The sequence below is a fragment of the Phalacrocorax aristotelis genome, chromosome 1, assembly GCF_949628215.1.
Source record: "Phalacrocorax aristotelis chromosome 1, bGulAri2.1, whole genome shotgun sequence".
Classification (NCBI taxonomy): Eukaryota; Metazoa; Chordata; class Aves; order Suliformes; family Phalacrocoracidae; genus Phalacrocorax; species Phalacrocorax aristotelis.
In genome coordinates this window covers 1,124,641-1,147,106 of record NC_134276.1, presented here as the reverse complement: position 1 = coordinate 1,147,106, position 22,466 = coordinate 1,124,641, and the positions used below count along the sequence as shown (strand labels likewise).

Sequence of the window (22,466 nt, the reverse complement as noted above, 5' to 3'; positions counted from 1 at the left end):
TGCTTTGGGCTGCGCTCTCGAGCTAAACCCAAGGGGGCTTTTTGCCTTGCCCGGTGTGTGACGGCTCGTGGTAGGCTGCTCTGCGATCCCAGAGAGGTGACTGCTGAATTGGCGGTGGGTTTTGGCCTCTGACGAGTCCGTAACCTCGGGGTGTCCTTGTGGTAGGTAGCCTCGACACCCCACCGTCAGAAATAGCTCCCGTAGGAGCTGCCGCGTCCCTCCTTGCTTGTGGGGCCGTTGCTGGGTCTTTCATGCCAGGCCTTTATGAAGCAAAAAGGCCGAACGCTGTGCTCTCCCTCCTTAGTTCCCATGATGATCGCTGTGGCTTCTTGTAACCTTTTAAAGACACTCTTAAATATATTCAGTCTACAACTAAATTCAATTAGTTTTTTATTTAAGGAAAAAAGAGAAAAAGAAATCCAATTTTGGAAAACGTGGGACAGACGGGAGAATGGGCTTTGATGTTACAACCTCTCAGGGATGCTTTACTTAGTCACAAGTTCATAAGCAAAAAAGCCTAATTACTTGGGAAAACACAGGATTAAAGCAGCGCACAAAGGCTGAATATCCGCTCTCGGGCGACACGATTCGAATCCATGCGCCGAGTTCGTGTGTGGTGCAAACTTTGATGTGTGCTATGACAAGCTGAAAGTCGTGACCTCCTTGGGGAGCTCCTTAAGACGGGCACAGAGGCGGGGGCTTGGGACTGTTTGTTTAACTTTGATGTCCGAGCAGCAACGGGCCCCGTTGTTTGCCCGTCCACAGAGGGACGGGCTTTGGAGCCTCCCACCTTTGCCAGTGGACAATGGTCAGCAATGGGCTGTGACGGCTGTTGACCATTCCAAGTGACCGGTGGACCAGAACAGGGCTTCCCGAGTTGCAAAGGCTGAGAGGAGACAGGGAGAAAAGCTGTTCATGGTACAATAATTACCTAAAACCAGGCCTAAAACCACGTAGAAATGCTAATGAAAACATCTAGGCGGTAAAAGGCGTTCAGCACCCAGGCGGGTCCCTTGTTAGGGGCTGGCAGGGCGATAACGACGGTGCGTCTTATTTGGGTACCTGGCAAAAAAAGGAAAGCTTTTGGTCGTGATGGGCAAATGGTGTTTATTTTTCCCACACTTTGGATGAATACTGACTTTAATTGAAAATTAAGAGGATCCTGAGTATCTGAAGCTTGGTGGGACTTGTCTCCAGCAATACAGTAGAAGAGTAATTAGATGCTTCATGGAGGCAAAGGTAAACGCAGGCCAGGCTTGCTCGTGGTGTAACGCCTCTGTTGATACCGCTGGGCTTGTGCCAGGCCTGGGCCTGGCCCTCCGACCCGTTTGTAGCTCTGCGATGCCCGCAGCGGGGTCTCGCGGCCGGCTGGGAGATGGATTGAGCTGGAAGATGGCACGCAGAGTCTTTGAAATTCCCTACAGACCGTTCGCTCGCGGACCCGGTCCACGGGGTGACCTTCCTAACCCAAACCTGGCGGAACCGGGTTTGTGCGTGCGGTCGGATGGGGAAGTGGAGGAGGCAGAGCCTGGCGAGCTGATGGCTTTGACTCGGTGGCACGGGTTCGCCTGCAGAATTTTAGGTGTTTATTAGCTTTTCCCTTCCAAGTGCAGAGCGCCTGCTGGCTTTGTGGATCTCGCACAGTCCTTTTACGTCCATTAGGCAGGAACTAGCCTAAATATGACTTTGCTTTGCAGTAGGGTGCAGGATTATATTTTTTCCCCGCCCTCCTGTAAAGAGCGATGATCTGAGATGGGTTTATGCAGCCACAGCAGCTGATCTGGTGGATTATACGTTGTTATGACATCTGGTTCTTAGCCCACCGGTCGGGCGGCGCTTCCCCTGGCCCGCGCACCGCCAGAGAGGTAGCGAGCGGCTCGGGGATGGCCGCGGGCCCGCGCCGAGTCTCAGCCTGTGCCGAGTACGAGGTCATTCGATTTCGTTTAACCCGCACGCTTTGTGAGCACTTCTGGTCCGTAAGGTTGTTGATAGCTGAACGAGTTACCCAGCGTGGCTTTAGGGGGCTGTGGCGCCGCTAGCCGCTATCAGCGTTTCCAGCTTAGAACCGCTAAGAAGTAAGCCTTCAGCCCCAAATTACTGTCTTTCCAAAGTCGTTTTTCAGAGAAGAGCTATGTTTTCACTCTCTGCTGCGCTGCTGGAGATTTCTGTGACCTGTCCTTTAGCTTTGCAGCGCTTCCCAATTTTCACAGCCCTCACTCGGCCAATTAGACAGCTACAGCCCATATGTTTAATTCAATTTCAGAGGCACAGCATTAATGATGTTTGTCAGTTGCCGTCAGCTACAAGATAAAACCCCCTGTGCCGGCAGGGAGGTTTGGGGTCTGTCCTTCCTTTTTACAACACAACAACGATCATTCCCTTCCCCTTGCAAACATCCTGTAGCCAAAACGTGGCAAGGCATTAAGAAGCGTCTCAGTCCGGTCCTGCTCATGGGTTCCAAAGGGGTGCGTAGCTGGGAAGGAGCGGGGTCAGCGCTTCACGTCGCGCTGAAGCAGAGCCGTTCTCATGGGCTCCCAAGGTCCCGATCCAGGTGGATTTGGCCTCAGAGTGACCTGGGAGAGGCCCCGGTGCTTCCAGCAGCTCCAGCTCCGGGCAGGGGGTTCTCTCCCATGGCCCGTGCTCCAGGGCATCGCTCTTCTGCCAGCCGGGGGTGTTTCTAGTCCTAGCTGGCATCTTCCTCTGCAGAGCACCCTGTTCTGAGGCACGGCTGTGCGGCGTGATTGCAGGTCAGCCTTGGCACCTCTCGGTCCCGGAGGGGTTTCTGACCTCCCGGGACGCCTGGGATCCGCTCTGGCCTCTGCTCACTCCACCTTTGCCTGCGGCTGGGGCTCCCTCTCGCCCTGCAAACGCCCAGGGCCCCACGACACGGTGCCGACCCGCTAAGCCCCCAAAACGTTGCTGTGGTGATAGTCATAAAAGTGAAGGAAAGTGGCCAAATACTTCAGTCTGGTGCCCAGTTTTGGTGTGCGTCTTTTAAAAACACTTCATTAAGGTAATTTAGATGCTATAACACGGTTGATAGAATAGTGTTCCTTTTATTTATCCTTTTAATTAGTTTATTACCCTGTTTCAGGCCTTTCCTGAAGTGTGGATAGATTCATTTATGGTTCTTTTCCTATGTGAGAGGGAGTCCAGGTCCAAATCCCTTGGCTCTGGGATAATACAGGCTGTAACGGGGTTGTGGGCTAAAGGCAGATGAGCTGTGACCGTGTTTACATGAGCAAAGGCAGGTTTTACGCTGCGGTTCCCATTGCTGGGGGAATTAGGCACAGGTTTAGCGTCGCTGCTGGGGGAGGGATGCTGGGCTGAGCCTAAGCGTAGCCACGGCCGCCTTAGCCTGCAACGCTGTGTCCCGAGCGCGCGTTTCTGTTGAGGCCCGACGAGTTCGCAGGCGAGTGGGTGCGTGCGCACCTTCCGCCTTACTTTTCGTTTACGATTTTCACCTGGAGCGACTCCTACCCGGTTTTATTTTTAGTCCTTGTGAAAGCCTACAGCTCTTCTGGATATCAAGACCTATTTTAAAGCAGTTTCTTAATTCTCCTGGAAAGGCATCGTCTTTAAAAGGGAGGATTTATAGTCTATGTGAAAAACACTGCTAGGGGCTTCTTTCCCTTGGCTGCGCCCGCTAGCTTTGCACATTTAACGTATTTATAGCAATTAAGCTTTAATTAAGTGCTTACTGAGAGCTTTGTGGGTTTTGTGCCTTTGTTAAAATAAGCAACAAAGCTATCATAAATGAAAAACCAAAGCAGTTGGGACCTTAGCAGGCTAACTGTCTATGCATTTGTAGCGTAATGACCTTTCCTGCGTACAGCTACTCTGTTTTTCATTGTTTCAGCGGAAATAAAAGGACAGTGAAATATTGGGTCACCCTCTCAGCCCCTTACGAGGTGGAGAACTCGTTGTGTGGAAGGGGAAGCGAAGGCACAGAGCAGTGCGGGGGCTTTTAAGTCCCAGCGGGGTGGGTTTGGGTAGTTATAAACCACCGGCACCTGGTTCTGCTCCAGTTCCTTACCATCGATGCAAGCAGCGGTGTGGCGGGGAGGAAGAGGGGTCGGAGCATGATTTTAGGGCTTCCGAAGCGATCTGCATAGCTCCGGCGGCGGGGAGGAGCGCCCGGCGGTCCTCAGGGCGGTTCAGGCCTCCGCGAGGCTGGCTCACGGCTTTCGCAGCAGCGGTGCCCACGTTTTACAGGTGGAGAGAGGAGATAAAGAGAAGATGTCTTGGCTGCCGCTGGGTCTCTGGGTCGCAGCGAGGTCTCCGTTTGCTGGCAGAGAGACACGTGTGGCTCTGGGATGGGGGGTGGGCGTGGAGGTGCAGCTCCACCTAAAGAGCATTTCTTTATTTGAATAGGTGCTTTCTCTTGGAAACTTGTCCCCATCCCCCCTCACCCATGGCCTCCTTCTGTACGGACTGCTTCCCGTTCTCTTGGGGCAGGAGGGGACAACTTAGTGCTCTGTGCTGGTGACCCGTTCCTTCCGTGTATCTTTAAACGAGTCCTTCATCCAGCTCTGGGTATAAGCACCTCCCAGGACTTCTTTCAGCAGGGCCTTTAGCGTCTGATTCCTCTCAGCTGTTCCCGACACCATCTCCTCTCCTCCGTTTTCTTTTCGCGTGTTTGCCTTCGTGCACACCCTTCCTCCTTCTCCCTCCACCTTCAGGTCTGGATCTCTTTGCCTTCCCTCACCTTTGCTTCTCCACACCTTCCTGCTGGGAATGACTGACGAGAAGTGACTCCTCCCGGTGCCTCCGCTCTCCTTCTCCTTCTCTGTCTCTCGATGTAGATCAAAGGGGCTGTGGGTCAGAGGCTCCTGCACAGAACCAGAGCCGGCGGTGCTTGGCCCAGCAGGGTCCTGTCCCTTCCCTTGCCCTCCTCCTCCTCCCGCAGCCTGCCTTCCTCCAAGCCTCCTTAAGGCGAGGAGCCGGGAAGCGGCTCGCTCCCTGCCTCGGCGTAGGTCGCGGGGGCTCGTGCCTCTTCCACGCGTACCTAGACTTCGTGCATTGAAGGTGCTGTATAGATGTTTTATATTGGTAATAACAGCACGTCATGCATAGTAATATTCTAGTGGGTATGTCCTAAGACTTATAGTCAAGGGCGACCTATCTGGAGCTATTTCCTGTCTATAGGCGATGACATGACAAACTGGCACAGTCTTATTACCTATATTAGGTACATACATCTGTTTCGTGTGGGGTTTTTTCACTCCTTTCACTCCAGGCAACTCATTCAGAGCTGTCTGCAGCAGAGCTGGAGAAATATCCGGATGCCTGTGGAAGCACGTATGGCCCTTAGTGTTGCCTGTCAAAGAGCTGAAGAGTCGAACATGGTTTTCAGCTGTGATGCGAGCACATTTCGAGGGCTCGATCCTACAAACCGAGGCATTGCCTTTCAACTAACCCTCTTCTGGGTGTCTTTGAGGGACAACGGCGTCCACTCGGCCGTTCCTGCCTTGAACCTGCCCACCTGGGGACGGACCAAGGGCAAGCGTCCCCCACGCCGCGGCAGCGTCCCCATCGGAGTCCCTCTTTGCAGGGACGAACGGCATCCCGTGTCGTGCAGGTCAGGCACGATGAGATATCGTCAGCGTAGCCCTTTACTGCACCTCTCCAAGCCACGGAAGCTGCCTCTGTGCACATTTTCTTACCACCGCACGCAGGTAACACGACTCTCCGTTGCCGATGGCAGCGGCGGTGCTGCGCCTCGACCGTGTCTCTGAAGCACGATTCACCTGAGTCACGCACTCAAGAGAAAACCCTTGTGAACAATATAACAATTATCGCCCTTCAGGATTTTTTTTTTCTTTTTTTGATTCCATAATCCCTTTTTATCCCTTTTTTGGGGGACCACTTTCACCTGGGCCAATAATAAACCACCACGGAGTGAGGGAACGGCACGGCTGCCCTGCTTTCTGTGCCACAGATAGGTGTAAACATGCTCCTGGGAAGGCGCACATCCACATTTATGACCTCCTCTCAGGGAAAAAAGGAGAGAACGGGGCTGGAGTGTAAACAGCAGCTCCCCCCGGCCCTCCTGTCCCTGCTGAGTTTTACGGAGAGTTAAGATATAGCCAGACAGGGGATCTTCTTTGTGTCCAGGCGGGACCTGTGGCTTCTGCCGGAGCTCGGGGCAGCCGCATACCAAAACGCGTCAAGGCTGTTGCATTGTGCCGATAACTCACGGTCATGGGGATCACTGGACTTCTTGGTTCACCAACCCCAGCTGCCGGCGCGTTGGTCCAGGCACAGCGCCTCCCCTGAGCTGCGTCCAGCCGTCTCGTCATCGATTTCCCCACCCCCTGTATTGTATGCATGTATTTATTTATTTAGCAATATGTTGGTCCAGCCATTAGAAGCAGAAAGCACTTTCTCCAATCGATTGAACTGCCCGGCGAACTTCAGTTAAGCGTTGCCCTGTGAGTCATCACCAGGGTCAATTTAGATTTATATTCATGCTGATGAATAGGCTCTGCCTCTAATCTAATGGAAACTTGATCAGCAAATTAAAACTCGGCTTGTTGAGGCTGTTGAGCACAGGTGAGTTATGGAGCAAAGCCTGCCTCCCCGCGCCAGCTCAAGCCGGCCGTCGGCGTCCCTCTCCCTCTAGGTATCTGGCACGGAGTCTTGTTCTGCCCCAATACCTGGTGGCGAGAGCAGGAGAACAGGAGGTATATGGGCCAGAGGATCCTGGATTTAAGCCCCGCTCCTTTATTAAGAGCTGTTAGCTGAGCTGCTGCAGAAGAGAAAGATGCCTTCTGCCTTCTCTAGCACCTTCACCAGAGCTTCCTTAATTGACCCCCACGACTGCTTATGAACCGGGAGGTCCTGGGAAACCCGAGGTTTCTACCCAGGGACCGGATTGTTAGACCACGTTTTGTGACTGTCACCTGGTTTTGCAAGCCCCTCGCTTATTCCGATGACGTTCACACCCTTCGCGCTGATGAGCGCAGTTACTCTGTATTTTGATGGCGCCGTTACCTTTCCTAAAGGCTAATTTGCTTGAGTGTCCCATTACCTGCAAATTGGATAGGTCCGATCAATACTTGTGATTCCAGGAACGTCTGGCTGGTGCAGAAGTGCCCGGAGGGGACGGCACGTCCCAAAAGCAGGAGGTTAGATTGAATGATGACTGGAGAGGGAGGCTGAATGTGCAGCACCGTGTTATTAGACCAGTGAGTCCTTCCTGTTTGCGGAGCTGGATGGCAGCCCGAAACGGGGCCAGGCTTTTGGAACACCAGGTTTTGCCAGTAACAGATGATATCCGTGCTTATTAAACTTGAGCCTCCCAACTATCTTAAGAGATAAGGAAATGTTTCTTATCGCTGGGGGGGAATATTGGAGTTATTGAAACAGGCTGCCCAGAGAGGTGGGGGAGTCACCGTCCCTGGAGGGGTTCAAACACTGTGCAGCCGTGGGACTTGGGGCCATGGTTTAGGAGGCCTGGGGGTGTTGGGTTGGGTGGTTAACACAGAGAGCGGCGCGGTTCTGACGCGATCACCCACTGCTTTTGCTCTTAGACCACCTTGCATCTAGCTTTTGTGGTCCTCTGCTAAACTTTTCGTGAAAGATCATTGCCCAGAGAGAAACGCCGGAGGTGTGTGCAGTGAACGAAGGGGAAAGGGCTTCCCGGGAGTCGCTGAGCGCACCTGGAGGTGATGTCTGATGAAGTGCCTGGGGAGAACTTCCGTTTCGATGCAGTCACTAAGAAGAGGAAGGGAAGATGGAGTTACCAAGGAGATTGCAAGCCGTTGTGTGTTAGCGTATGACTCATTCAGTACCCGTAGCTCACCCCCGGGCTGCAAGGCTGTGGGCTGAAGGCCTACACTGGGACTTGGGATCGTTCCTCTTCAAGTGAGGGAGATGGATGGACCCTAAAATATATCATAGTCCGTCAGCTGAAACTGGAGTCGAGGGGTCTCTTTGGTGTTGACAGCCATGAGGACGGGTCCAAGAAGGGAGGTCTGACTGTATCGGAACCTGTACTTCTTGAATGATCCAGAAGGCCCGGCTTTTTGGTGTAGGTGCTGGAAGCCCTGATGCAAGAATCACGGTGAGTCAGCTGCTGGGGCAGGATCATCAAAGGCTTGATTGCGGCGCGTTGCACTAATAGTGCCTTCTCTTCAGGAGCTGGGTGTCCACCTCTAGGAGCACGGAGACCATCAACCCAGATCCCATAGGGCACCAGGGCAGTGCCTGCCCCCCATCCTCCATGCTTTCCATAGGCACTGCTGCTTCTAGGTCTCCGATGCCGTTCTCTTGATGACGGGCTGGCCACAGTAGCCCCAAGTACTGGAGGTGCAGAGTGTCCCTAGAGGAATCCAGCACTGGATCTTCCAGAAGATCCTTCACTCTCTGCAGCTGCCTGAGAGGGGCTGGAGTGAGGGGGGGGCTGGTCTCTGCTCCCAAGTCACCAGTGACAGGGCGAGAGGGAACGGCCTCAAGCTGCGTCAGGGGAGGTTTAGGCTGGATGTGAGGGAAAATGCCTTCCCTGCCAGAGCGGTCAGGCCCTGGCACAGGCTGCCCAGAGAGGTGGGGGAGTCCCCGTCCCTGGGGGGGTTCAACCACCGTGTAGCCGTGGGACTTGGGGCCATGGTTTAGGAGGCCTGGGGGTGTTGGGTTGGGGGTTGGATGTGATGATCCGAGAGGTCGTTTCCAACCTTCACGATTCTGTGATTCTAAGAACTTTGCACGGATCGATGACCTGTGCTAGAGCTTTCCCAGGTAGAAAGCGTGGGTGTAGCACCTTCAGTTCTCCTGTTTCCTAGAGCGGGACAGATGGCACACCTCCTGCCCAGCACTGCCAGCCAGGCACCGCAGCAGGATTGACAGGCCTCCTACCTAATGCCCGGGGGTGGAAGAGCCTGGGCTGGTGGGCTTTGACTACAGCTGTTCTGGGCAGCCACGGCTACGCACTGGGGCTCACGTGGCTTTGCGTGCAGCCAGACCTCTCTCTTGCTCTCCTTTTTGCTGCGGCCATAGAAGTCAGAGGTAAAGGTCATGCAGCGTCCCTTCATATGAGGCAACATGTTGGAGGTGGGAAGTAGAGGTGAGTCTGGAGCTAGGCATGCTGAAAAGCCCTTGCTAGAGGTGCCGAAGGACTTTAAGGATAGGTTTTGTGCCCTGTGCCTTACAGATGCTCCTAAGGTGGTCCAGAAGGACCCACAGACTTGTCGTGTGGCTGGAGAGACGGCACTCCTGCATAAGATGTCCTCACTGATGTGGCCTTCAGGAGCAGTGTAGCCAGGCAGGGTAGACATGGCTTTTCTTAATGTGAAGGGGGGACATTTGTATCAGCTTCTCTTCCCTGGCAGCAGATTGGCTGCTCTGAGGGGGCTGAGGATGAGACAGTAAGGTTTTATCTTGCTGAAACTGCGCTGACAATTGTAGACGGTCTCACACACTGACCCTTGCACCAAGACCAAAACTGCTGAACGAACTGGAAGAAAATTCAGGCGAGTTGGAGGGGTTTGGGTGGTAAAGAGTGGGCACGTCTATCATGGGTGGCTACTGAGGGCTTCACGTCCCCCAGTGCTGATGTCTGAAGGTAGGTGAGATGATCCCTCCTCCTTAGTGCCAGTCCTAAACCAGCAGGTACCTAATTTGATCATGGGTGTGCAACTCAAACCGTTGGAGAAAATCTTTGGTGTAACATGCTCCTGACTACGCTGAAACTGTGAACGATCATAGTTGGTAGTTGCTGTTTGACAAATAAGATCCAGTGCATCTCAACCTATATATTTTAGAACTAAGGGCATTGTGAAAATACAGATATAGATGAACTCTGTATGCTCGCACGGGAGATGGCAGGAGGCTCTCTGCCCTTCCAGCCTCGTCACTTTGTACGTGGTGAGGAGCGTGCCGGTGCCGGTAAGGAGCTGGCCCCTATTGTACCGTATTCAAAGAATAAAATAACCACCTTTTGTTCCGCTAATGCATTTATGGGGTAAATGGGAGAGGAGCTTAAGTTAAATTCTAAATGTGACTTGACAAGACACAGCCTGCAGATACATGTCAGTCAGTCTGCGGTGCACGTCGCTGTCAGCCCGAGAGCCATGTCACCGGTGATGAATGCTAACTAACGAGTTACTGTCTAGTTGTCATGGAAAGCTTGAACCCTGGAAAAAATTAAGAATTAACTGGCTTCAAGCTGCTTTCAGAGGTGGCAAGAAATCTAATTCTTGCTTGATGATTGTTTGGGTGCGCAAGCAGAGATGGAGGACTTCCACACCGAAACCGCCTGGCCCGTGTGCCTCGCGCTAACCTCTCCTGCTGCAGCGCGTTGGTAACTTCGCAGGTCTGGAGACCACAAGCCTCGGCCCCGACGTGTGGGAGAGTTGCCTTATGGGATGTCCCGCCATGCTGGTCAGCCCTGGGAGGACCTGCCTCTCCGGTGGGCCCTGCAGCGACAGCATAAAATCATGGGGAATTTCTCTACAAAATCAGAGATTAAATCTCCCGGGAAGTCCCGGCAGCTGCTGGGCTGGTCGCAGATGATCAGGCTGTCTTGGGTGGCCATCTCGTACGAACTGCCTGGTTCTCAGAGGCGGGGATTTGATGCAGCACTCGAATGCTTTTCTTCCAGACCTCCATATAATTAATACAGCTGAAATTTATTTTTGAAATGCTGAGGTTGGTGCCTCATCTCGTGAGGGCAGAAAGAGGCAAAGAAAGACCAGCTGTGTCTCATAGCCGGTGTGGGGGCCTTTTCCAGGGTGGCGTCCATGAGCTGCATCAATGCAGAGGGACCGCTCGAGCGAACGCTGTGAATCGTAGGGCAGAAACCTTGGGAGCGAACAGGGCCCTTCCAGCCCTGTCGTCGTGCTTCACACCGAAATGCTGTGCGCTTCTTGTCGTGGCAGGGTGGTACCTTTATGAAAGGAGGCTTAGGTGCTGTAGCGATCGCATCCCAAAAGCAGAAGTAACAGCACGACTTTGTTTTGCTTCCCTTAACCCGAAGGGAATCTCAACAAGTTACAAGAGTCTTCCTTTCTGGAGGGGCAGGGATGGCCTCGGAGCCAAGGTCTGGCTCTGGCTGTGCATTTGCTGCGGCCAGGGACAGTTTCCACCGCCAATCCAGGCCTACAAAGTTGTGGGGACATCACTGATTCCCAGGGGGGACCGGGAATACGACTCATTCTACGAGCGTGTCCTGTGCTGGCCTTCTTGGGTGGGCTGCGTTCCCCTACAGCGTCACCCCTCCCGCACCAAACTGGTTTCAGAATACGCTGGTGTGGTTGTATTTGGTGAGATGTGCGGTTGTGGTTGTTGGTTTAACTTTCCTTCGCCAGCTGGGGGTGTTTCGGGAGGGCTGCCTCCCTTCTCAGTCTCTGAAGGACTTTACTCATCTGCCTCTGCCTTATTTTTGTTCTAATTGGTAACAGCGTGGTGAAGATCCTGCTCGCAGCTAACGCAGACCCAAACCTTGGAGATGATTTCAGCAGCGTGTATGAGACTGCCAAGGAAAAAGGCCTCCATTCTTTAGAAGGTAATATTGATGTTGTGCAGCTACCTGCATTTGCTTTTCAGGTCCCAAAATTTTGTTTCCTGGCTTTGAAATGGAAATTTGACCTCATTTTTATTTTAGAGCTAGCTTCAGCTTCCATTTAAATGCAGAGTAACCGATGGTACGTGGGTGAGCGTATCTCTGAAGGTGAGAGAAAACATTATCTAGATGTTTATGGGAAGCAATCCTTTGACGTCCTAGAGATAACCTGGTTTTATAGAGTTCATGTGTTTTATACGTAACACAAAGTTGTAGATGGGAGTGTCGTCCCCTTGACCCACATGCAGCCACTTGCTGGGCGAGGAGAGGGTTCAAGGCAGCGTATTCCACCAGCAGCCATACTCTAGATCTTCTAAGCAGATATAAAATGAAGAAAGACTTGCCCAATTGAAATAAAGCTGAATGATGTAGCTGGTTGCAATTACCGCTGCTGGCTTTTGGGCAGGCGTTAGTGCTAGCTTTCAGCCCTTCAGGTCTTTACGTGGAAACGAGGACGTTTTCTGCAGCGTCGTTTCATCTTGTGATGTTTTTTCTGGGCCGATGTATCAAGTCCCAGCCTCACCCTAACGTTATCCCCATTGCTGGGACGCTGATGCAGACTTAGAATCCAGAAGGGTTTGGGTCTGAAGGGACCTTTAACACTCGTCCAGTCCGACCTCCCTGCCACGAGCAGGGACATCTGCAACTCGATCAGGTTGCTCAGAGCCCCGCTCTGTTTATTCAGACCTATTTCAATTTCCCAGGCTGTTTCCACTTTATATGATGATAAATAGTGGTGAAATTTTCTTGGGTTTGTGATTATCGATGGAATCTCGGGGGGGCACGTCTGGATTCCCGGCGCCCAGCTGTGCTTCCAAGCGGCCAGCAGCGCGTTTCAAGGATGCCTGTGGTCCCCAGGCTCGCAGCTCGTGGGCTGCCAGGACGTGGCCCCGCGTTGCAGAAGCCCCTTCCGCAGCCGAGCGCTGTGCTGACCTGCCGGCCCAGGCTCGGAGCGGGCAGAGCCAGCTGCCGGGGCTCGCCTTCCCGGGGACTGCTGCATCCACGGGGACGGTGTTTGCATGCTCTGACCTTCTGCGTCGAAGTTAAACCTTTTCCGAGCTGCTGTAGGGGGAAAACCGGAGGAAGCCACAGAGGTTGTCCAGAGGCTCTGCTGGCAGAGCCAGGAGCACACGGTGACGTTACCCGTTGGTCTGCCTGTGCCCCTTGCCTCACCCCAAAGAGCTGAAAGCTCGATAAAGTCTAACGAAGGGGTAATATTTGATCCTTTCATACAGCACAGGGTGAGTTAAGAAGAGGAGTCGGTGAGGGGGCAGTTGTGACAGGGCGCTAGCTTATTTTTGAAAGCTCTCCGCTCTCATCCCTCGCCGTAACCCACCCGTGCAATAGACCTGCTCCTTGGTGGAAGTGAGAACACGCATATATCAGGTCGCTGTAGCGGTGAATGCAAAATGTATGAAACAACATTAAAAAATGAGCAATGGAATGCCAATACATAATGCATGTACGTAGACTTTATTTAAGACAAAGTATATCAACCAATAAAGTTAATTGTTTTTGTCCGCATTCATCCCTCTGTAACGTTATATATTTTTGGGGTGAAGAAAAGATAAGGCCGCTCAGTAAGAAGTTGCATTAATTCTTTGGTTGACATGTTTTATTAAAAAGAATAAATTCAGTTGCATTTTTAAAAAGAGAGGGAGAGAGAGAAACTGCCTTTGTTTTTTACTTCTTTTTACCCATTTACATATTTCGTGTATAAATATTTTTTCATAAAAACATCCAAATCGAGAGGGTATGCTCCACAAACACTGCACAAAATATATTACAGACATTTATATGGATGGCAGGAAGGGAGACAGAGGGCTGAAAATTTCCAGGCACCCAGTGATTGATGGTAGACGAGGCTTCCCCTGACGCTTTATTGAGTTTCCGATGATTATCTCTCTCTGAGACATTTTTTACAGATGACGGCCGAGCTGTCACAACGGACCATGGGGGAAAAAACCCAACAATAATAACACTTTAATCTCTTTACTGCACTGCTCCCTAGTATCTCAGATTCATCTTCCCTGACGCACGCAGTTCATTATCCTGCTCCTCCCTGGGTAGGAAATGACGACAAATAAATAAATATACATACTCGCCCTGTATACTTGGAGAAAAGACCCAGGAAAGGAAAGGAGCCAGGGCATTAATTGATCTTCCTGGAGGTACTGCGGTTCATTAGCGGAGATGCCGGGCTAGGACGGCATCAGGTCTTCATTACAGTGTTTTTCTCTTCTGAACTTTTCAAATCTTCTGGAAATCTGTCGGTAGCTCTTCGGAGGGATCACGGAGACCGCGCTGCAGGGCATCCGCCGCCCAGGTCCGCTTGCTTTGCTGCGACAAGGCTTTAGGGGCTCGGAGCCCTTTCAGTCTCGACGGCAAAGTCCCCGACCGTGGGCTTACCGAGTTTTGGTTACGTGCCCGTCCACCAAGGAGCTGAACGCCCCTCCAGGAGCAGAATTTGGCCCCCCAGTTGGGTGACGTTCATTCAACGGGAGATGGCACGTGCCAGCCCCGCCATCGCTTGGGTCCCGTGGTGGGGCTGTGTGCTTTTGGGGCTTCCTCATCTTCCTCGCCTGCCGGAGTTGGGCAGAGGGGTTGTGGCCAGGCCTGGCCGTATTGCCCATCCCCCCTGAGCCGAGCGAGAGCTTCGTCAGTCTCCAATAACTCTGGCATGGCCGCGTCCACCTCCCTTTCCTCAAAAGTCAGACATAAAGTGCAGTAGCTGTCAAAACCCTCAGCCCTGAGCGGGAGCATCTCCTTGTCGATAAAAGAGCCAGTGAAGATGGCGAATGCTGAAACGAGAGAGGGATCTGCCCTCCCTTCACACCTGAGAGTGGTGCTCGTATCGGATTCTTGACCTCTTTGGTGGCTTTGGTTCTCCGTCTGTCCAGGCTTTACATCAGGCCTCTCGCTGGTGCACTGAACGCTCTCAGGGCTGATGTCGTGAAGATGCCGTCTCTGCTCCCCGAGGTCCTGGCTAATCAGCAGCCTGGTGCTGTTATTCCCTTCAATGCCTAAAAAGAGCCACTCTTTTTTTACCACTGTTCATTTTTGCTGATGACTGGAGCAAAGGACTTGAAAACCAGGAGGGTTCCTAAAGCCTGACCCTTCGCCCAGCTGCAGAAGGGTGTCGGTCCTGTGGGACCCGCGCAGGGTGCTGGGCCCTGGGTGCTGGAGCCCTGCCCAGACGCTCGGGCTGGCCTGCTGGAGACCCCAGAAGTAGGAATTTGCTTGAAAGCCAAGCGACGGGGAGGCAGCGTCCTCTCCTGTCACAGCTTCCCTTCTCGTTGCCCGAGTCGCCACTGCCTCGTAGCGATCAGTCTGAGTGTGGGGGGAGGGTTTCTCCCGGCTTGGGAGAATATTCCCTCCCATTGTAGAAGTAGCACCTACAACTAGGTCTGCGTTCAGTACCAGAGCATCAGCAGCGGTGACACTTGCGCCTCTCCCACCGCGTGTCTGGATCTGAGCTGGCACGTCAGTGTTGCAGATGTCACGTCCGTGCTCGGGGACGGGTCGGAGCTGCGCTTAGCGGAGAGGGGTGATGCCTTTCAGTGCCATCTTGGAGGCGTCCTGTGCCTGTGCATTAACAACGCAGCCAGGTCTGCTAGCCGTGGTGCATTGCCTGCCTGTCGGCCCGGCTTGCCTACGGATCTGCCGCTCCCCCGCCTGCCTGAGGTGTGGGAAGGGGATAGATCTAGCGAGAGCTGGGCTTGGAGATGGAGGGGGGCTGGCTCCCCTGCGGAGAACCTTAGCTACAGCGGTTTCATAGAATCACAGAATCATTAGTGTTGGGAAAGACCTCTCAGGTCATCAAGTCCAGCCCCCAACCCAACACCCCCAGGCCTCCTAAACCATGGCCCCAAGTCCCACGGCTACACGGTGGTTGAACCCCCCCAGGGACGGTGACTCCCCCACCTCTCTGGGCAGCCTGTGCCAGGGCCTGACCGCTCTGGCAGGGAAGGCATTTTCCCTCACATCCAACCTAAACCTCCCCTGACGCAGCTTGAGGCCGGTTCCTCTCGTCCTGTCACTGGTGATTTGGGAGCAGAGACCAGCCCCCCCCTCACTCCAGCCCCTCTCAGGCAGCTGCAGAGAGCGAGAAGGGCTCCCCTCAGCCTCCCCTTCTCCAGGCTAAACCCCCCCAGCCCCCCCAGCCGCCCCCCAGCACACTTGTGCTCCAGACCCTGCCCCAGCCCCGCTGCCCTTCTCTGGACACGCTCCAGCCCCTCAAGGCCCTTCTTGTACCGAGGGGCCCAAACCTGAGCCCAGCATTCGAGGTGGGGCCTCCCCAGGGCCGAGCACAGGGGCCCCATCCCTGCCCGGCTCCTGCTGGCCACACCAGTGCTGACACAAGCCTGGGGGCTGGTGGCCTCCTTGGCCACCTGGGCACTGCTGGCTCATGCCCAGCCGGCTGTCAGCCAGCACCCCCAGGGCCTTCTCCGCCGGGCACTTCCCAGCCCCTCTGCCCCAGGCCTGGGGCCTTGCCTGGGGTTGGTGTGACCCAAGGGCAGGACCTGACACTGGGCCTTGTTAAACCTCACCCAGTTGAGCTTGGCTCATTGATCCAGCCTGTCCAGAATTAATTAATTAAATCCTGTTTGATTTAAAGCATTCCCTGATCTTCCAGCTTTTGCTGAAACCCTGCTTTTGCACCCAAGCTGGAAGGTTTAGTGTTGCAGTGTCTGTCTGACCACGCAGTCCTCCTCCTGTCCTCCTCGGAAGGCCTTGGCCCAGCTTTCCTCTGGCCTGCAGGCACAAGTCATTGGGCTTTCCCTTCTGCAGGGTATCTGTGCATGTTGCCATTCAGTAGAACAGAGCTCAAGGGAAGAAAAATTATAATTAATCAGCTTTAGAAAGCATGGGTTTCTGTTCAAAGAAATGTCACAATTTCTAGGTCTGATTTCACGAAACCTGCCAGGGCTCCGTGTAATTGCATTTGCTCAGGGGATTCCAGGCTTTCTAGTGAGCTGTAAAATGTGTTATCATGACTTATTCCCATCCCGGCAGTGTCAAGGACGCACCTCATGAGGCACACCACGCTGGTGGCTAAGTGAACACGGAGTGGAAACTCCAGATGCCAAAGAGCAGCCGGTTTCAACACCCGACCAAAGATGGCAAGCAGGTCGATGTGCACAGGAGCAGAACTGAGCTCAGCATCGTGCTCTGCAGCGCTCTAACCCCTATTACTTTTCAGCTAAAGAAGGAAGGATTTTTAGAAGAGTTCCTGGTTTTAAATATGTAGGAGGGCAGCGTGGAGGAAGCGTTGAGTGGTTGTTCTGCAGCCCTTCTGGACAGTAAAAGGGGAAGAAACAGGCAGAAGTCTCTGTGTTGCTTGTGTTGAGTCCTGATTTCACTTGGAAGGTGCAAAGAGGCTGTGGTTGGGACAAGGCTGAGAGGTCTCTCGGGCGTTCTCCAGCCGCCTCCTCCCCTGCCTGGGTGCTGTGAAGGCAGTCACTGGGCTTTGTGGGCACCGTGTTGCCTTCATCGCAACGGCTGCTCGGTGGAGGGGGGACAACAGCCCTCAGACACCCTCACTGGGTCCTGCTTGTCTCCTGGAAAAGGCCATGAGGCCCTTAACAAGCTTCCAGACCCATGGTGGTGGTCCGTGCTGCTGGTGCACGTTCAGGCAAGCGGTTGTTTACTGTCTCGGTGAGCTGAGCTTTCCTTCTCCTTCCCCTGCAGTCCTTGTAACCCGGGAGGACGACTTCAACAACCGCTTGAACATCCGAGCCAATTTCAAGGGCTGCACAGCTCTACACTACGCCGTGCTGGCTGATGACTACCTGACGGTCAAATTGCTGCTGGATGGAGGTGAGTTTTGTAGCTCCAACAGGCTCTTGGGCGGGAGCCCTTTCTCTGAGTAGGCCTGACCCACAGGTCAGGCTCAGACAAGGACCACGCTCTTCCACTGCCAGGGTTAGATGTGACTTACTCTTTGCTTTAATCTCTTTATTTTTTAGTTTCTGTCTTCCCATTCATCGCCAGTAGTTTTTCTCATGGTCTCCTGGTGGCTGTTCTCATCTTAGTCATTGCGCCTTCCCCTGCAGTTCAGTGGAGATCGTAGAACCACAGAATGCCCCGAGCTGGGAGGGACTCGCAAGGACCATCGAGCCCAGCTCCTGTCCCTGCACAGGACACCCCAAATTCACACCGTGTCTCTGAGGGCCTTGGCCAAGTGCTTCTGGAACATCGCCAGGCTGGTGCCGTGATGCCTCCCTGGGGAGCCTGTGCCAGGGCTCCACCACCCTCTGGGGGAAGAGCCTTCTCCTAATGCCCAGCCTAACCCTCCCCTGGCACATCTCCCTGCCATTCCCTCGGGTCCTAAAGATGCATCCCCCGGTCTCTCTGTTCAGCATTTTGAACGTTTCCCTTTTGCAATTCGCACTCTCCTCATCTGTCATATCCCTTCTGTACCCGTGTGGAGCAGAATCGAAGAGCCTCCGCTTTACTGGGAATGATCCGCTCTGTAGAGAAGGCCCTGGATAGGTACCGGTACCCCCGTCAAACAGCTGAGGCGCGGGTACTGTTGGGACCTTGGCAGTGCAGCTCCTGGGAGAACTGGGAGGAATTAGCTGGTGCAGTTACTGGTCCTCCCGGTGAGAGCACAGACCCCTTCTCATGGACCCTGCTTTGCTGTCATCTCTCATGTACTCGCGGCTCTAGATTACAGATGCATAGATATACTTACGGTTGGACTCGATCTTATCCAACCTAAATGATTCTGTGATACAAAAAGAGATGAAAATTCGTAGGATTATAGCACCGTCTGGGTTGGAAGAGACTTCAGGAGGTCTCTAGTCCAAAGCAGGGTCAGCCGTGAGGCCAGTCGAGGTGTCTCGGGGCTTTAGCCAGCTGGGTCCTGAGAAGCGCCAGGGACGGGGATGGACGCTGCCCAGCCCCTCTGGGCAACCTGCTGCCGTGCTTGGCTGTCTTCCTGAGGAAAAATCACAGGATCACAGAATCCCAGAATGCCAGGCTGGAAGGGACCTCAGGGATCATGTAGTCCAACCTTTCTGGGAAAAGCCCAGCCTAGACAAGATGGCCCAGCACCCTGTCCAGCCGGCTCTTGAAGGTGTCCAACGTGGCCGAGCCAACCCCTTCCCTGGGGAGATTATTCCAGTGGTGACTGTCCTCACTGTGAAAAATTTCCCTCTCGTGTCCAATCGGAATCTCCCCAAGGGCAACTTGTGTCCATCCCCCCTTGCCCTCTCCATGGGACTCCGTGTAAAAACGGAGTCTCCATCTTCTTTGTAGCTGCCCCTAAGTACTGGTACACGGCTCATCAGCACTGTGGAGGAGAAGAAGATGTGTTTAGCTGACAGAGTAGAGATGTGCTACCATGACAACAGTTTCTTGTATTCACCCTCCTGCCGATCTTTACCAGGATGGCGTTTGCATCGGTGTTACGCTGTTACCCAGAACCGGCGTCTGCTGAACGGGTACCTAACGGGCACGGCGCTGCTCCCTTAGCCGCACCTCCCTGCGCTGCAAACCGTTCTGCAGAGCGCAGAGCTGGTCGGCAGGGTTCTGCTTCCCTCCGGGTTTGCGCCCCTTGGCCCCAGCACTCCTCCTCCTCCGGCAGTGTCAACCCCTCTCCTCCCCGCAGGGCCACCTGGGGCAGCTCAGAACGAGCAAGAAGCAGCGGCGTTGTGCCTGCTTTCAAGGGCGCGCTCGCCAGCAGCCTTCCGCCAAGCGCAGCGCGGGGCAGCTGAGGGCGGTCAGCCCGTCCCCGCGGTGGAGAGGCTCTCTAGTGTCTCTCTAGCCAGATGCTGATTTCTGCAGAAATTTGAGGAATGTCATCATCTCGGTGGTGTGGGCATCTCAGGAGCGCAGGAGTTAATTCTAGGGAAGCAGGCAGGCAGATGGCTGTAGGACGGGCTCACATAAGGCTCATTCCTTAAGAAAGCAACTAAAAAGATAATGGAAAGTAGCATCCGAGAAGACTGAACATCCCCAGAAGAGATGAAGAAAAATAATTGTAGGAACATTGAACCTTGATACTCGTCTACACCATGTGCTTGTTATCTTTCACAAATAGAAAAATAAGAGCGAAAGGTTGAGATTCAATACCACTGAGTTCCACAGTTAACTCTGGGTCAGGATTTCTCTGGGAGCCTGCCAGGTACCAGAACCCTATCTCTCGGCCATAAATTAAGCGCGCACACACACACACACACACACACACACACACCCCCCCGAAAAAAAAGGAGTCACTGAAAGAAAACCAATTGCAGATGGATTTAGCCGAGGTTCCTCGGGGGTGCTTGCAGAGGAGGGAGCTGAAAAAGCAGACAGCTGCTCCGTGGGCTGTGGGAATATGTGCATGTGGGGACTGGAAGCACAAAAATATTGCCCTGGCGTTCCAGGACGTCTGTCTGATGTGGCAGACCTAGCCGGCGTTCGCAGCGTACGTAGGCGCTGCACGGACGCCGAACCTGGCGCTTCCTCAGCGCCTCTGGCTCGCCGCACGTCTGCTGCCCAGTCCAACGGCGCGCGTTCAGCGGTTCCTCGTCCGAGGGCGCCGGTGGTCGGAAGGGACCGCTCCGACGGGACCCCGGAGATCCCGCAGTCGTGGGCGGGGTGGGCTTTTTGCAAAGATACCTGCTTCGTGTTTCGGCCTTTGAAAGTCTCCTTGCAAGGCGTGCGCGTTATCGGCTGACTGAAAGTGCCGAGGCAGCTGCTTGGTTTTCCTGAGTAGAGGTAAAATACGGGCACAAATAAGTGAAGTTGGCACTAAAGAATTTCACCGTACTGAATAAAGAACTGCGAGTAGCAAGTCCAGCTCATTTCTACATCTGTCCCCAGCTCAGCTATCTGAGTGCTGTTACAATAGAGGCCTCTCTTAATAGAAAGGACTGTTCTTTCTGTTCAAAAGCTGTTTCTGTGTCCGTACCGGAGCCACAGCCGTCTTTGTGAATGGCCACTTCTGCTGCCCGATGCTCAGAGAGAGTTCTTTGTTTGTGGCAAAGCGTCTCGGCTCAGAAGAACTCGCTCGGATCTCAGAAAAAAGGCATAAAACAATCTGTGGGGCTGGGTTTGTCTGAGTCCAGCTGAAGGGACTCTGTACCAAACCAGAGTGAAAACTCTGAGTTTAGTCACCCGGAGCACTACGATGTGACGGTCACTCGTCACCGTTCTGGTCTTAATGCAGCCCCACGGAAATCCTTCTGGATACAGATTCAAGAGAGTCCACGCTAAGAACGCACTTCCACGTGAAAATCATCGTCCTGCAAAGATAGGAGCGTGTCCCAGTGCTTAGAGCTGGGACTAGCAGCCCGCCAACATGAATCTCCGCTCGGTGCGTGACGTGAAGGATCACGCTAGAGTCCTTGTGGGATCCCAAGGCTGAGTTTGCAACGTTCTGCAGATTAATCTGTATTTGCCGGCCCATCCACAACATCCGCTTACCCTTTGCAGTCACAGCTATGATGAAAATTCATGACCATTTGCTCACTAAACCGAATGCGTCTCCCCGCTCCGTCAGGTGAATTATCCTGCGCTGGTTGTGTTACCCCAGACCCTTCCCTTTCCTTTCAGGGAGGTTTGCACGCTGGAGCGCGATTTCACGACGGGTGCCTGACGCGAGGTTTTCATCGCATTGACCGGGGCTGTTCCCCTCCTCCCGGTTCTGCGCGATAACAAAGCTTCGCTCCCTGCATCCTTGTTAGTATAATCTGCGATGAATACATGGCTGAAGGTCTCAGAAGTGGGGATCGAACACCTTTCAAAGTGCGCCTGCCCCGGGCCCTTTGTGAGGGTAATTTCCCCGTGCCGTCTGCCATTGACATCCGCGCGTAGGATGTCTCCTGTTTGCTGACATGGAACAGGCTCCCCTCGCTCCCTCCCTTACACTTCCCTACACCTGCCTTTTTACTAACTGTCCATTTACTCTCCCTAACACTTCCTTCGCTCCGTGCCCTGCCCCCGGGGCCAAAGCCATTAACTGCCAAGGCCCCTCTCTGCTAAAACAACTACCCCGTTGTGCGGCACTGGGGTTTTTTTTTAAGGGAAGCCCCCGTGAGCTTGCCCCTCACCCCACACCCCTGGCCTTTTGTGGCCCATTCAGTGACTCGCTTGACCCCTGCAGGACCTTATCGCCCTGTGGCCAGCATGTGTGTGCCCAGCAGACCGCGAGACGAAGTCGCTGCTCTGTTGTCCTTTCGGACAGTTGTTGGTGACATTTCACAGTCTCCTGACCTGAGCTGACACCATAAATATCGGTGTTCATGGGAGGGAGCGGGTGGGAGCTCGCACCCACAGAGTGCACCAGTTGCTACTGCAGGCACGATCGATTCAGGGGGCTTTGTGTTTGGCTTGGAGGAAGGAAGGCAGGGTCTCCAGCTCATTGATGATGGAAGTCTCTTAGTTTTAGAGGGAGCTTTTATTCTGTCAGTATTTAAATCGGCTACGTGAAATAGCCAGTATTTAGAAGTTCACCTTTCTGCAGGCAATCGGGTCGCCTTCCCATAGAGCTCAGCCGCCTTCTGGCACCCTCCTAAGCCTGATTCTGCTGTTCTCTCTGCCCTAGCGCTCTCCCCCGTGCTCGGTTGCCCGCAGGAGGCATTGCGAGGGGTTTGCTGATGCCTCGTCTGTCGCTCGACAGTGTGTCATTGCTGGCATGCCTTCCTCTAACTGTATCCAGCTGCTGCCTCATGCTTCACGCTCTTTGAAGAATGGTATCTTCACCCCGACTAAAGCATCTAGGTCCAGAGATACTCTGGAATAGTCACAGGGACAAAGAGGAAGCTGAGGGGAGAGTTGAGTTTCCCCATCAGGGTGCTGGGCATTGTAGGATCCCAGAGCCAGGAAGTCACTGAGGTTGGCAGGGACCTCTGGAGACCCTCTAGTCCAGCCCCCGGCTCCAAGCAGGGTCTCCTGGAGCAGGTTGCCAGGACCT

At 53.7% G+C, this 22,466-nt stretch overlaps 1 protein-coding gene across 1 annotated transcript in view; it reads left to right on the top strand.

Moving 5' to 3' along the window:
• Positions 1 to 22,466, top strand: part of CLPB (ClpB family mitochondrial disaggregase) — an 86,527-nt gene that overhangs the window by 17,944 nt on the left and 46,117 nt on the right. The window contains 2 exon segments of the mRNA XM_075104298.1: positions 11,400 to 11,503; positions 17,252 to 17,380. Of these exon segments, the coding sequence (XP_074960399.1) occupies positions 11,400 to 11,503; positions 17,252 to 17,380 (233 nt within the window).